Genomic DNA, 16,827 nt, shown 5'->3' on the forward strand with positions numbered 1-16,827 from the left:
TAATACGCACATAAATTTGAAAATCAGAGGTGCGTGCCTGGGATTTGAACCTCGGACCCCTCGATCGAGAAGCCGCGTTTCTTAACCACTAGGCTATCACTGCTTATGTGTGTAATGTGGATTCACTCATACGAAAGTAATTAAAAAACTTTCTAGGTGCGTGTTGTAGCTTGCTAAAAAGAGTGTAAAATGCTCCCTCTGAATATCTAGCTTCCACAATAGGATGGATCCAATACTGTCTGTGAACAGATCTTTTTTTGCGTCTCAAATATAAGAGATACAGCAAATAAAGTTTTCTATTATAGTCTGCCATGATGACCTGTCCGCACTAAGCTATCGAGCAAATGGCCGTATCGGAACGATTTTGTCGGAAATATGTGAAAATAGCACATGGTGTCGGCTATCGGATGTCGGCTATCGTCGTCCGACACCGATATCGGATCGGATAATCTGAAAACGCTCTTAGGCTCTGAAACGAAAGCGGACGCGTACAGACAAACACATGATTTCTGACGGTCAGCACATAACACCATAACCTAAAAAGTTAAGAATACCTTTCTTTTTAACTTCTTACTATGAAAAACAATAGTACATTACAATACGAGGACGAAAAATTTTTTTCTGACAAGTGTGAGTTTGCAGGCCGAGCCGCAGGCGAGGACTGCAATCACACGAGTCAGAAAAACATTTTTCGTCCGCGTGTTGTATAAAATTTTATATTACGGGGTCGGAAATGGGGGTTTTGCGCACGCGAAGCGTGCGTAAAATGTCCATTTACGCACGCCGTGATATAAAAGATGTTAGAGATAAAGTTAGAAATCGAAGGAAAGAGTATCCCTATACAAGCAACATGTTTACTATAAACATGTTTTTCGCCAGATATACGTTTTTCGCCGTTATTGCTTTATCTTAACATCTATTTTGCTTTTTTTTTTAAATACATACAGTAGAATATTTCACAGTGGTATGCCGGAACCCTTCCCTTGCGTGAGCGACTCCCGCTTGACCGATTTTTATATCCATCGAGTATTAGCCTAGATCGCATTAACATGAATTGTGTTAATCTGTTAGGAATTATTCAAGTAATACATAAAATGGCAATTTGTGCGGCTTAAGTGCAAAAGTATGGTGATTTATTCGTTTTGTATTAAAATAAGTTACTTTGATATTCCAGAGAAGCATGAAATTTAACAAAAGTCTAACTTTTTGCTTTTATCCCAAAAAACGATGATTGGTATTAGGATACGTGCGAACAAAGTAGTTTTATCTGCAAAAGAATTACGTATACAGAATGAGTTTTAAATTCTCAATATGAATATTGCTCGGTGTTTTTTTATTTTTAATATTTTGGCGTAAAAAGGTCTTTTTTTGTCAAAAAATAAATCTTTGTTCCAAGGTTTGTCGATTTATATCTTTTTTAATTATTATTTTTTTGTTTTGCCATCGAAAAACTGATCAATTAAACTTAAAATACAACACTTCGATTTTAATTGAGTTGCACTGAAAACCGAAGCTGGAAATATGAACACGTTTAAAAACTTACTTGCTGACACATAAATTGCTTTTTTGTACACGTTAACAAAATCGGCAGCCCGATATTGTCGGTCGGGACTCGTTAAAATTACATACGAATAACGAGATGGCCACGGAACCCTTTTTGTTCGTACAATTATAGCATACAATTGTCTCGTATCCAGCCAGTTCTTTCATCTACAAAGATGGAGCATACAGGTTTGCAATGGGTGTACGAATTCAGGCTGTAGGAAACTTGGAACTCGTCGTGGTTAGGGTATCCCGTATGATTTTCTATCCCGGTGTCCACGGGATTGAATATCCTCAATCCCGGGATCAAGGTATTTGCTAGATGGTGTGGTTGGTAGACTTCGCAAATAAATAATGATTGATGGACAAATTTAAGGTTTGAAGGAAAGGGACTTAATCGAATTAAATTTCTAAGTTCACTTTCAAATAACCTCAATACTGTAGGATATACGATATGTCATCTCCAAGTATTCCTGCGCTTATATGCGCTTAATGCTGCGAAAAGTACCTTGGAGTTTGTGTTACGACGAATAGGGTATTTTTAGGGGTAATCGCGCAGACTTGTCTCAAAACTTGGATCAAAATAGTTGAATTAATATTGCGGGATTGGGTTTGGAGTTGCGGTGTTGGGAAACATGGATGCGGGATCCCGGTATTTCAAGATCCCGGTATATCATACCCTAGCGGTGTCCAACTGAGCCCATTCCACTCTATAAAACGTGATGTATTAAATATGTTCTACGTCAACGAGATAAGGTTTATTTTTAAGCGTCGTGCGGTAAGCATGTGGTGTGAACGACGATTTCCGATGCTATTTATTTTGGTCTTAGGGCTGCCACAAATTATTTTAAAAGAAAATACTATATTTTTGTACAACAACATTGCAAAAAATATATTACTTTAAGATAAATCTACTCGTATATTTCTCTGAACATCATGTTGTATCTCGCCGGCCTATTTCTTAATAATGACCACATGAAGACATTTTGAGCAATAGCTCCACCACCTAGATTACCCAAATAACATTACTTTTCGTATGTTTTTCTATAACATATATATCAATTGACGAAAATAAATAATAGTTCAGGTGGCAACCCTAGCCCTATCACTATAATAGTCTATTACTGTCCCATCGTTTTACAAACGTGTCCTTTATCGAATCACCAGAAGCATCGCACGCAGTCTACTGTAAACATTCTGCGCTATTTCGGTTCCTATTGGTCGTGGAACGGAGATGGACGTATGCATCATTTCAACTGCTAATAGATTAGCTTAGGCGCCCTATGGGTGAGTAATGATAATGATTAATGATATGTAGAGACGATTTGTTAATGTTGTTTAAATTTTTGCTTTATTTATTGAGCGATTGGGCTATAGCTGTCGTGGTTTAAATTTAGAATTTCTTAAGCACTTTCGATTTGAAGGTAGAAGCGTGTTAGAATAGTTAGACTGACTTTTAGTCGTCTTTTACGACTGTAACTCTAAACTAAGAAAGTTTTTACACATACTTATATCCTACAATAAATCCTGGAATTCAGAACTTTAAAGTCTCGTAGCACAACTTAGGCAATTTTCCCCCATTAATTTATTTTTTATTCAATATATTTGGGTAGGTCCTTAGAATTAAACATTATAGTTATTTTTTTTATAATATAGGAGTAGCAGACGAGCATGCAGTCCACCTGATGGTAAGTGGCTACTGCCGCCCATGGATATCTGTAATCAACCCCAGATAGAGATATTCCTACCCGAGGTCGGCCACAGATGCTCCGCTACCCCTGAGGACTAAGCTGGAACGCCTCGGAAAAGTATATCTCCCATACAACATTGCTGTTATTAGGCAGAAATAGGTTTGGTGTGAGAATTAAATAATATAAACCAAAATCTTGTCAAATGCATGGTAGGCAAACATTCGAATACGGCCGTACGTAATCCGAAAGTTTACGAACATTTGTTAAGGCGGACGAAACAGTTTGACGGAAACTTCGTTCGCCCCCGTAAAAAAAAATAATTGTCGTCATGCAAGCAGTTTTTTAATAACGAAGTAGTAAACGCAATTGCAGCCCACCTGGCTACCACCGCCCCTGGACATCTGCAATCAATCCCCTCGCATGAGGTGCCAATCTCAACAGATGTGATAATACCCCTGAGGACTAAGTTTGAACGCCTCGTACAATTATATCTCCCTTACCACCCCCTCCCTTAACACAGCATTTAACACTGCTGTTATTAGGCAGAAATAGATGTGGCGCTGGGGCATCCATGATGTTCTAGTTCTATCACCTGTTCAAATCTACACGGAAATTTGTAGTTACTTATGAACTTGATCATTTGTACGTTCTTGGGTTCCGTGGTCGTAAAGAAAGGGCTACATTTAATTGGAATCGTGACCCGTGTACGTGTTCGAAGCGTGTAATGAATTTTATCACCTGAAGAGGACCTTTGCTTGGATTATTTACGTCTATTATATTTACCTGTCGAATAAAGTAGTAATAGTAAATGGGATTTAGTATTTTAAACAAATAAATTACACGTTTTTTTTTAATTTTGAATTTTGAAGGTGGTAGAACCCTTTGTGGTTCGACTCCGGCGGCACCACCGCCACATCTATTTCTACCTAATAACAGCAGTGTTAGGCGCTGCTGTGTTCCGTTTTGAAGGGTGTGGTAAGGGAGACAGACTTTTCCGAAGCGTTCCAGCTTAGTCCTCAGGGATAGCGTCGCATCTGTGGCCGACCTCAGGTAGGAATATCTAATCCTATCTGGGGTTGATTACAGATGTCCATGGGCGGCAGTAGCCACTTACCATCAGGTGGACTGCATGCTCGTTTGCTACTTCTACTCGTATATTATAAAAAAACACGTCCTTATGTACAAGTACAAGTATATTGTTTTAAGTATAAGGTTTCTTTTTTTTATTTTTATAAGATTTAGGCAGCGGTAGGTGTTTTTACAGAAAAAATATACACATAACCGTGTAATTAATCAAGAGGCTCATTACTAATAAATTATTTCTAAGCAATTAATTTACTGAATAAATCATTATAAAAAAGTAATTTATCATTATAAAAAAATATATTCTTAAATCACATCACACATCTTTATTTGCCAAAATGTTTATCGTATAAAAATGCTAATTATGAACATCATATACAGGGGGAGGAGATTATTTTAACTGCATTCACAATACTTCATGATAATCAATCTAAATTTAATTATACCACAACATTCTTATAAAAATATCTCCCCTCTTAACATAACTACAAAGTGCTTAAGGGTGACGAAAGGGTGTTTCCAATTCAATTAAGGATTAAGGTCCTTAACTAAATTGGAAATAAAGTTTGAAGCCCCCTTGAAAGTTCACTGGTGAAAACTTCATTGCAAATGGCTTTGACTAATTGTAAAGTCCCTTTGAGATTTATCATCATTAACCTATTACTGTCCCACTGCTGGGCACGTGTTTCAGAATAAGATTGGTTTAGACCATGGACTACCATGCTATCCGTACGCAAAAGAGGTGTAAAAAGAGCTCTGCTTCAAAGCCGGCGATGCATTGGCGTCTCTGGCGTTGCAAATGTCCTTAGGCGTTGTTGACTTTTCATCAGATAGTACGTCAGGCTTTATCGTCAGGTTCAACTTAAAAAAACGATTGATAGATTTAAGATATACTTTGAGAACTCTTACGTATAGGTCTTAGGTATAGGAATTTACGTACGTTTCCTCATTTTCCTTCACCGTTAAAGCAGTGCTAAGTTCTATCTAATACGCATATAACTTTGTGAAAATCAGAGACTTCGGATTCGAACTTCGGACACTCTGAGGCCGAACTTCAAACCCCTAACTATCATTAGTTAAACTGCTGTCTTTTGAGTACAGTAAAACACAATTCATGCCGTTGAAACGTCGAAAACGTTAAATTCATAGTTGTTTGTTACCCTAAGCGCTGACTGTGCAGCTGTGTGCTAATGGGATAAGGGCTCATAGCACACTAGCTACTTTTTAGGGTTCCGTACACAAAGGGTTATAATCGAACCCTGTTACTAAGCCTCCGCTGTCTGCCCGTCTGTCACAGGACTCTCTCGTGAACCAAGATAGACAGTTGAAATTTTTACAGAGTATGCATAACGGCGGCTACTGTAACGACAAATACTAAAAATAAAAATAAAAACTATGAAAATCCGGTGTTATGGAAATGTTCGAGTTCGACTTGCGCTTGGCCAATTATTATACAACATTTAACAACAATTTCTAACTTACGAGTAGTATGCTATGAAACATCACAATCAATTTAATTATCATATATAATACCTACTTAAACTTGGTATAATTTTATACTATTCTGTCTTAATAGATTACGTTATATAAAAAAATTACTACGTATTTTATCGGGTAATTTATTATCTGTGTAAGTATTTTTAATCGGTTATTTAGCCAAATTGTTTGCAAGTCATTTTCAGTCAAGTCTCTTTAAAATAATTTAAAACCTATTCAAAAAGTACTTTAAGTTTCATAATTCTTGAAGGGGAGTTCATCTAAGGCAACTAAATGAAACTCAAAAGGCGACTGTATCATAATCGCGATACGGAAAGTAGCTGCTCTGTCGGGGCCCTAATGGCGTAGGGCGGCCGGCCCACTTCATTAGATGAGCAAACAAGCGGGGGTGTGGATAGGCCCTTATCTCGTCACCCTCTTACTAGGGCGAGGTTAGAAACTTACAACACTGTGGAGATGGCGAGGAATTATGCATTTACAGCTCATTTTCCATTCCGAGCAGGCAATGTTAACGAGGCAAGGAACAAAAATAAATAGCTTCGACCCACTGCCGGTACATATCGCTATGACCTTTGTAAATTATCGGGTTTAAATAAAGGTACTGTACGAATAGATAACCTTTCCTTTGGGAAGTCGGTTAAATGTATTCGGATTTAACTTGTGGCCGACCTCAGGTAGAAATGTAATCCTATCTGGAGTTGATTACAGATGCCCATGGCCGGCAAAAGACACTAACCATGCTCGTCTGCTGCTTCTATCTTATATAAAATTTAAAAATCCCTTTATACGAAATATTTCAAATATTTTGATGTGAACATTATGACAACGCAGACATACACAGTTGACATATTGCAATCTTTTAACTCTGCAACGTAAATACAAAATGAAAACGGGTAAAGAATTATGCATCAGCGTACTTTGCATTCTATGCGCAATTGCAGTGCGGTTAACCAGAAATTTGCAGTGAGACAACGAAAGAAATGTGTGGCAGACGACATAAAATATGCAAGAACAATGCACTTTGTAATATTTATGACAGTTGGCGGATTATGCTGTGTGCAGGAATGTCAATTTAACTTTCTTCCGAGTAGTGGAAAATTGTGTCTACTTATTTGTGCATTACTTCGTTTATATTTATTTCCTTTTCAACTGGCCTGTCATCTCGCAGTTACGTGGTTTGTTACAAAGTTAGAGTATATGGTCCTGGGTTCAATTTCTCTTTAATAACATAGACATAACCAGATGTAACGTAAGATATCTGTGGTAAACGACATAAATATGCCAGAACAATGCACTTTGTAATATTTATGACAGTTTGCGGATTATGCTGTGTGCAGGAATGTCAATTTACTTTCTTCCGAGCGGTGGAAATTTATGTGCATTAGTTCGTCTACACGTTTATTCTTTTCAACTAGTCTGTCGTTGCAGAGTTACGATAATATAGTTTATAACAATTGGCGGATTATGCAGGAATGTCAATTTAACTTTCTTTCGAATAGTGGAAAGTTATGAGCATTACTTGTGTACATATTTATTTCCTTTTCAACTTACCTCAATATACCCAGCAGTGTAATCATATATATACTTATACAATTTTATTTATTTATTGTCAAATATGTAGAGCGGTTTCGCAGAACCAATTATACTAATTGACACACAAATTAAATGATACAATACATACTTATACAGTGTAGAGAAGACGGCAATTCTTGATTAAACGTATTGTTAAGAACTGTATGCTTCGCTGGAATATACTGAGCTAATGTGTACATAAAATCTCTATAATTCATTACACTGTTTCATTGTAGACTTACGGGTCAGTAGGTATCTAAGACTTACGGGTAAGTGGAAAATGATCTAGCAGTAACTTTGAGATCTATCTGATAGAATCTGAGAGGTTATCTGATAAAAGGATGTTATAATGATTATTACAATGTAACGAACTTATTCATTACAATATTTTATTTAACTTTATGTTTAATTTTATTTATATATCAAAGATACAGTTTCTGATAACAAAAGGTTTAAGTGCTTATCGTGCCCTCCAGATCACGTAAATTGAGCATTATTTTTACCTTAACTTAACCTTATTTTTTGCTCAAGAATATTTAATTTTTCGCTGCATTCCAACGAAAATATTTTTTGTTACGTTGGAAATTTTGCATATGCATATGCATCGTTACCATATGCATATGCATTCGAATACCCATTAGGATCTAAAAGCCGCTAGATGATCCCATGATTTATTGAGCGAATACATTTGCATGAGAGAGATTTCGCGATGATTTATCCATTACGGACTATTTTAACCATTAGGCTGACCGGTCATTGGTTGCTATTGTTTGAATTGATAGTCGCGTAGACCATCTTGTCGTGAAAACTTACGATTTATATTAAGAAACTGCTCAGTAGAGCATTAAGCTTTGGTGTCCAATTTTTACCAGGCTTTTATTAGCTTGACTTGTATGTATGCATGTAATGGATTCTTTGAACTCGATTTTTACTCACTTTGAACGGTCCGATTAATTTAAAATTTCGAACAATTATCAAGAACCCATGACAATACACAATTGAAATAATATTATCCCATTCACCTCATCAGTATCGTCAGGAATCAGGAGGAACCATGGAACCTTTTCTTTTCTATGGGAGGAACGAATTTCCTTGTGCGATTTGAGCGTTGAGTTTAGTTTTTAAACTATAATTATTAGTTTGAAGCCGGTGCCGCACTGAAATCTAATTTTTTGTTTGACCGACGGATCACATGCTTTATTTTATTCGAAAAACTTGTCAACTGTCGACAGTCTATGCATCTGAGATGGAAAGCCTAGTAAATAGATGTCGGGAATCTTGACATTCTCCTTAATCATTAGCTAACGCCTCTTTTTTTAAATAAAGAACCTATGCAATATTTGCCTACTAAAAATTCAAGTTTGACAATTTCTAGAAAGTAACAATTATCAAATATCAAACTTAAATAGGCAAAACATTGGATGGATTGATTATTAATATCAAACTTTAATCTACTATTCATTGAAGCTATAGTAGCCAATGGGCGGTCAGCCTAAGTGAGGTAGAAACTAGTATTCCAAGTTTGTATTGAAATATTGAAAATGTCTTTCGCTAACGGTCCAGTGTCCGCGCTTTAAAATTTATATACGGCGAAGCAGAGAAGGGCTTTCGTGGAATTTCATACACTTTTATTTATGAATCTTACTGTGAAACCACCGGCTATATGGAGTTTTTATTATATTTTTCATTTTCGAAAAAAAAAATATTTATTTCATTATTAACATTAGCAAGGGGATATGTAGTACTGATCGCAGTTCGAGAACATCAGTGATTAATTCCAAAATACCTGAAGCCGATTACAGATTCACTCCTGAGGTCTAAGATGGTTACATCATATGTAATTCAGCCATCCACAGAAACGTAAAAATTGTTTCACGCTAAATCTTCGACCTCGAAAATCAAACGATACTGGTTCTACCACTTTTCAAGTACATATATGCTTTACTTTAAAGCAAAGGAAATTCAATGGAGCCACGGCATTCTCATACCATCTAAAACCATCTTTATATACCAAATTCTATATTTATTATTTAACTTATATCATATTCTTACAAAACATGGACTAAATATAGTAGTACGAAGTTTAAAGAACTTTTAAACAATGATTTAAACAAAAGTCTCATTACGAAACAGTTGAACGCTAGATAGTTCGTTTTTGATACTAAGGATAAACTTCCTGTTTCTCTGATGTTTCATATTACTTTCTTATTCATTTAAATAACTTGTCATGATCTATTAAAACAAAAGTACCCTGACAAATAAGATGAGTATCAATAAAATGTTAGTTACTTGAGACCTGCTTAACTAATTTCTTAATTACAAGTTCGTTGTTCCAGTTCCCCTACGCTTTTTGAAAAGCATGCAACAACTTGCTCTATGATGAAATCTTTTAATCGCAGCTAATAAGATCAATAGTTGATATGACAAAAGTATAAATACGAAATAAATATGAAATAAATCTATGCTAATATTATAAACAGGTAAAGTTTGTAACTTCGATTGTTTGTTTGTAAGGGCTAATCTTCGGAAATACTGAACCGATCATGAAAATTCTTTCACAGTCAGAAAGCTACACTATTCAGGAGTGCTGTAGGCTATTTTATTATTATCGAACAAAAAGCGAGCGAAGCTGCGGGTAATGCTAGTCTTTTATATTTCTTTATCTACGTTTTATATGTCATAATCGTTTTCAAATCCATTCTGTAACATAATTTCCTTTTTTGTTAATTAGTTTTAAATACATTAATTTTCATTATTGTTTTTAAATTCATTCATTCTTCCTCCTAACACCATTTTCTTTTTGCAACAATCGCAACTATGCATATGAAAACAAACATATGAGACTATATGCAAATAAACATTTGTAATTCGACGAAAGATGTACCAAAAAAAAAATCCAATCACCGTCCGAGTCTTTTGCCGAAAATTCATCAATCCTTAGACATTTTGCACCCGTACGAAAATCTTTCGATCCCTTCACGACGTTTTAATTTAGATAAAAGCTTTGCTATTCATGTGTGAAGGTGTTTATGTGAAAAGTCGTTTATACGGTGACGTTCGTTTTAAGTACTACTTCTAAGTCCTTACTCGATAAAATTAACTGTTTGTGGCTTTGAGTGTTGCTACTTGATTACTTAACTGTTAATGTTTCGGCCTGTGTGTACGGTATTTAAGTTGAAAAGGCGTTTATACGACGACTTTCCTATATTAAGTATAAGTTCTAAGTTATTAGTCATTTGCTTGACAAAATTTACTGTTTTTTACCACTGACTATATTCATTTGATTGCTTTGTCGTTAATGATTCAAACTGTACTGTATGTATGTAAGGTATTTAAATTAAAAGTCGTCCTTACAGCAGCATTCGGTTAAAGTATTACTCCTAACTTCTCAGTCATTTGTTTGACTGTAGTAAAAATTCACTGTTTTTCGACACTTTGTGACTATCTTCATTTGATTGCTTTGCTGTTAATGATACAGTCTGTACTGTGTGTGTACAATATTCGGTTTAAATATTACTCGTAAGCTCTCAGTCGTTTAACAATATTTACTGTCTTTTGAAGCTGTGTGACTATCTTCATTTGATTGCTTTTCTTTTAATGAGAATGTATCTACTTTAAGATCTTCCTCTTCATTTGAATTTTGGTTTTACGAATCTTTTCTTACAACTTCCTTACTCGCTCTTTTTCTCTGTATCTCCTACAAAGGCTTACTCCCAGTAGTGGTCTGATATCTAGGCCTAGAAATGGTATCGCAAAATAATTTTGGTTGTTAGAGTGGCGTTGTAAAGCTGCTGCTGTAAATGATATTTGCTCTTGATTGAACTTTAAGTAGGCAAGGAGCCAAATATACCAGCCCCCACTACAATGCTAATGTCTTGTTGTGTCTCGCTTTGATGCAATGAGTGTTTTAGTACTACTGTTACGATTAGAAGTTATTTCTTTTAACATGCTTGAAAAAAATTATAACAGGGATTTTTTACTAAAGTGTCATCTATAGTTGACACCATAATCTGTTTGCAGAAAAGACTATACGATACGATATGAAAGATAGTATAAAGGATACTAATAATTTTGTACTATTTTTTTGGATTTAATAGTTTCCCTTCTTGTGTGTGTACACATTGATACACTGTTTCTTCTTCTCTTAAATACGGCAAAGAAGCATTACTTCTTAAATGTATACACATGCATAAGTACACACACGCTTTTCATGAAAATATCATACAGAAAGTGTAATCTCACACGTGGTTCTCAAACTAGGTAAATACGAAGTAGGTCGCGCGACCCGGTGACACGTCTTTAATACAACCTTTAGCACTAAGTCTTCCGAGGTATCACACTGACACTGTTTCACACTTCTCCTTTGACTCGGGAAACTGTTTTGAAAGGAGCTTCTATTCAAGAAATAAAGAACGTGACGTTGAAATTCTAAGTGGCCTTCTCTACGTAAACGTTTTTTTATATTAGTTAATAGGCAATCAAGTTCCATGAAGGTGGTGGAAACTTTTGTGCTTCAACTGGAACCACCACACACGTCCTTTGTATGATAACAGCAGTGTTAAGTGCTGCTGTGTTTGAGGGGTTTAGTAAAGGAGACATGCTTATCCAAGACGTTCCAACTTAGTTCTTAGCCCTTAGGTGTAGCATCGAATCTGTGGCCGACCTCAGGGAGGAATCTTATATTAACTAAGGTTGATTACAGATTATTTATGAGCAATACTAACCACTACTAATCATCAGATGGACCGCATGCTTGTTTGCCACTTCTTTATTAGAAAAAAAAAACAACTAATGAAGAACGTTATGCTGACAGAATATCTATGAATATCTAGCTTTGTCTGCGAAATAAGGGTCTTCATATGAATATTTTGAAAACATTCCCGTAGCTGTGGTCTAGACAAGCCGGTTTGACGAAACCTAAGCCGTTTATATTCTAGCTAAGGACGTAATACCTTACCTGGCAACAGTGCCCGTTGTATTGTGTATTCTGGTTTGGTTAGCGTAAACGCTTGAGGCGTCCTATTTAGTTCTTGGGCTTAGCAACTCATCTGTAAACATTCCAGAGGCTATAGGTTGTATAGGCAACAAAATTTACATAAATGAGACTTTTCACATCATACGTTCATAGCCCTACACTGTTATTTTTTATGGTGAGTTCTAAGTTATAGGATTTTAAAACCACTAATACCCCAATCTAAAACTCCAGAATATAAATCTTAATTATTTGGATTTTACCAGCCTGGGAATCGAACCCAAGACTATGTGCAGACCTTAAAATTAGCAAAACTAAACAAATAATCCAACGCTACCACAATGTCATTTAAAACAAGTACAAAGTTCTTTAAAGGAACAATAGATGACTAAGGGAACTCCCTTGTGCAACCCCCGAGTGATTTACAATGACAAGTGTCTTCTTGTTCCAGGTGTGCGCGGTGTCCCCCAGGGAGCGTGTGTCAGAGTCCCTGGCGTTGAGTTACGCGGAGGCACCCGGCCGGCCCCTCCCGGACGCAATGGCACAGCCAGGCCTCTCGTATGATGAAGTGCTCCATGATGACTTTCGGTTCGATCTTAACGCGCATGACGTCATGGTGTTCCTTCACATACAGAAGACTGGCGGCACTTCCTTCGGGAAGCACCTCGTTATGGATCTGGATTTGAAGGTCAGTCATCAATCATCGTACTATTTACTTATATATTAGATAAGGAATTTTATAATATTTTAGTAACAAATGAGTGTGCAATCCACCAGATGGTAAGTAGTGGCCACCGCCCATTGACATCGGAAAACAATTCCTTGTAGATCAGGTTCCACCTGAAGCCGATCACAGATACGTTTGCACTCCTGAGAATAGTCGATCATATGGAAGTCGTCATATCTAAGTCGCCACATTCGCACCCTTCCATCAAAACGGAAGGTTGGAAGTTGGATGGGTAACCGTCATTGACTAAACAAATACGCTTGCTGAAATTGAAGATTCTGAACTACGTCAATTAAGATTATTAAGGTAATTGAAGTAACTTAATAGACGGAAAATGCTTTATCCACCTCCAATATCAAACATATCTGGAATATTTAATTAAGCGTAATTTGTAATTAGCTACGTAATTGAGAATCAGACGTGTGGTTTCCGTATTATGTTTGTTGGTATTTAATTTTGTGCCTTTAATCTTTATTTTGATAAGAAATAAGAACGTGATTTCCGTAAGATCCGCACCCAGAAAACCAATTTGAAGGGGCACGCGTGCATGGAGTTTGCAAATTGGGTGGGTCGTGGCTCCGGCGGGTCGAGAATTAGCTTTTAAGTAGGAACTTAAATACATTGGATTGCTTGTTTCAATAGATTACGTATACGTTTTGATGGTAATAGAGGCGGATTTGCTTTCACAAAAGGGAACCACAATACCGAAAAACTAATTTCGACGGGACAAAAATTTACAAGTTATTTATTCCTAATAAGATTTCGTTGCATTTTCAACGATACAAAAAATTTAGAGGCCTTCGCTCCTTTCCATCGTTACCTCACTGTCTGCATATCTCCAAATTGGGCCTTGGATGGTAAAGTCAAAGATTTATCTTGTGTTAATACGATAGCAGTGACAGTATTTCGAAACTTACCGATATATATATATATTTTATAATAAAGGAGTAGCAGACGAGCATGCAGTTCACCTGATGGTAAGTGGCTACTGCCGCCCATGGACATCTGTAATCAACCCCAGATAGGATTAGATATTCCTACATGAGGGCGGCCACAGATGCACCGCTACCCCTGAGGACTAAGCTGGAAAGCCTCGGAAAAGTATGTCTCCCTTACCACACCCTTCAAACCGGAACACAGCAGCGCCTAACACTGCTGTTATTAGGCAGAAATAGGTGTGGCGGTGGTGCCGCCGGAGTCGAACCACAAAGGGTTCTACCACCTTCAAATATGATTCGATACGATCCGATATGATTTGATACGATAAGAAGAGACGTTAATAATAGGGTTCTGGTTTGGAAGCTACGGCAGAGATCCTAATTTTAGGCATTCCAAGTTAGTTCAGAATAGCAAGTTGTGAGTTTAAGTAGAACACCAGTCTATTTGGGGGTGGTCAGAATCGCATTGATCACTTAACTCTAATTTTTACTCTGTCTTGGATACCTTACCAGTGCCGAATTAAGAAATTATTTTCTATACTAATAATATTATAAAGAGGAATACTTTGTTTGTTTGTTTGTTTGTAATGAATAGGCCCAAAAACTATTGGACCGATTTTAAAAATTCTTTCACCATTCGAAAGCTACATTATCCACGAGTAACATAGGCTATATTTTATATGAAATATATTTGATAAATAGATTTTGAGGCGGTACAAAAGTTGCCGGGTCAGCTAGTATTTAATAAAGATAATTTATTTTTGCAATAATATACTTAATAACGCAAATCACAGTCATGGACAATGAAAAATCTATAACATAATGAAAATGAGTGAATGAAACTGAGTTTAGTACGAAGTAAGTATGCCAAGTATTTAACGCCTACATCGTCAATGCGTGGTCGATACGAACAATTGAAGCATGAATTGTACTTTCATAATCCGTTTAATTTCTTCGATTGAATGACGACCGGTGGGCGCCTGCCACGCGGTTGTTTAGTATGGAGCAGCTCATAAATTACTTGGCCTCGCCAATATTGAGAGCTATAAACTAGCGTTAACTGTGCTATGTAATCTTTGATAAGAAAAATACAAAGATACTTCATCGCCTTGAAATTGAATGAAGACACAAAAGGATGATTTTATCATTTATTGTTTGAATTCTTGACATATAAAAATCATTTTAGGGAAAATATACGTATAAATAACTAATACTGCGTAATTTACTATATATAATAAATAAATAAGTATTTCTATATATATACTAATACCTACTATGTAATTTACGTAATAAATAAATATTTCAAACATTTTAGAGAACGGAGACATAGGAACACTTCATTTACGCAACAATTTCAATTCTCAAAACAGGTTACACTTTCTTGCTAGGAGTATTCAATCTATGTATTTTATTCATCTAAGGATGTAATGCGGATGGAATTTATTGGTTGGAGAATTCTTCGTTTTAATGTGGGGGCGCCACGCTACGCCGTAGTCGGGCATGGGTCTTCTTGTAGCGAGGGAGACTTGAAGCATACTTCACAATGCTTCCCTAATGCTTTTTGTTGGTGGAAGCTATGGGGTCAGTGGTGAAACAGTATCGGATGGTTACACACGACATTATTTATATTAACAAGGTTTAACGATTGCAATAATATTACGAATATATTGTAGTTAACGCATTTATATACATTACATACTTATTTCGAATTAAAATTAATTTCATAATATAAATAGGAGCGCGCTAAAAACAAGTAACTACGTTAAATAATGTATTACCCTGTTGAAATAAGTCAGAATAACAAAAAGGTTGGAAGAAAAGGTCGTCCGAATTTGCCGCCCCTAAAATTTGCCGCCCTAGGCGCTAGCTTACTCAGCCAAATACTAAATCTACCACTGAAGGTGATCAGATGTCCACTGACAAAAAGGTTATGTAACCACTTAACAACAAAAGGATTAACAATCGATACTTTAATTACTTAGATAACAGATCTAATTAAACGTTTGATATATTGATACTCATTGTTCAGTTTTCTTGAAACATCCATCCGTATTAGATTACTTTCACACGTTTTTGTCGCGAAACGAGATTGTCTAGCTCTTAGACGTAGCACGCGAGAGCGATGCATCACCTTTTTGCGAGGTTCCCATCAAGGAGGATCAAAGGAGTCAGGAGGAATCCTCGTCAATCAATTTTAAACGGGGAAAATCTCCATGAAAAATCTGAGGGGAACGTGGCGGGCTTGCGAAGTGGTGGATAGGGTCTGCGCACACTACAAGAGCTGAGATATATTCTAGAATACTTGGTTATTTTGCGTACACGTTAGGTTTTGCTGGCAATGCACGATTAGTAGTCATTCTACGACCAATATGGTGGACGCACGAAGGCGGCGAATTAATATTTTTTAAGTAATGGGTATCGATTTGATACGTATATCAACTGAAAGGACTTTCTGAGAAGATTATAAAAACAAAACGTTTTTTTATCTTTCTCGTATATGTTATTTTAATATTAAAAACGAGCATGCAGTCTACATGTCAGAAAGTTCTATTTTCAGGCATGAAAATCTATAATCAACCTCAGATAGTATTAGAATCCCATCTGAAGTTGGCCATAGATTTAGATTTATAGAAACAGTAAACATTTTCACAATTTATACAATTGTAAACAACTGCAATAGAACTGTGTCGAGATACATTACGTCTCCTGGGAACTAAGTTGGATCACCTCACATAAGTGCATGGATTAACACACCCTTTTAACCACAAAACACCAGCGCTGCTGTTATAGAACCGATAAGACCTT

The 16,827-nt window shown here is 36.3% G+C and overlaps 2 protein-coding genes across 2 annotated transcripts in view; both read left to right on the forward strand.

Moving 5' to 3' along the window:
• The window catches only part of Hs6st (heparan sulfate 6-O-sulfotransferase), a 229,021-nt gene that overhangs the window by 26,234 nt on the left and 185,960 nt on the right, over window positions 1–16,827 (forward strand). Inside the window, exon 2 of the mRNA XM_073079645.1 lies at window positions 12,809–13,045. Coding sequence (XP_072935746.1) covers window positions 12,809–13,045 — 237 coding nt within the window. The remainder of the gene's footprint in view (window positions 1–12,808; window positions 13,046–16,827) is intronic.
• CTL16 (C-type lectin 16) overlaps window positions 12,300–16,827 on the forward strand; it is a 445,139-nt gene continuing 440,611 nt past the window's right edge. The window contains exon 1 of the mRNA XM_073079641.1: window positions 12,300–12,303. The gene's annotated coding sequence lies outside the window, so the exon portion shown is untranslated. The remainder of the gene's footprint in view (window positions 12,304–16,827) is intronic.

The sequence above is a fragment of the Epargyreus clarus genome, unplaced genomic scaffold (genome assembly GCF_041222505.1).
Source record: "Epargyreus clarus isolate Ecla_fem2 unplaced genomic scaffold, WU_Ecla_fem_2.2 ptg000014l, whole genome shotgun sequence".
Lineage (NCBI taxonomy): Eukaryota > Metazoa > Arthropoda > Insecta > Lepidoptera > Hesperiidae > Epargyreus > Epargyreus clarus.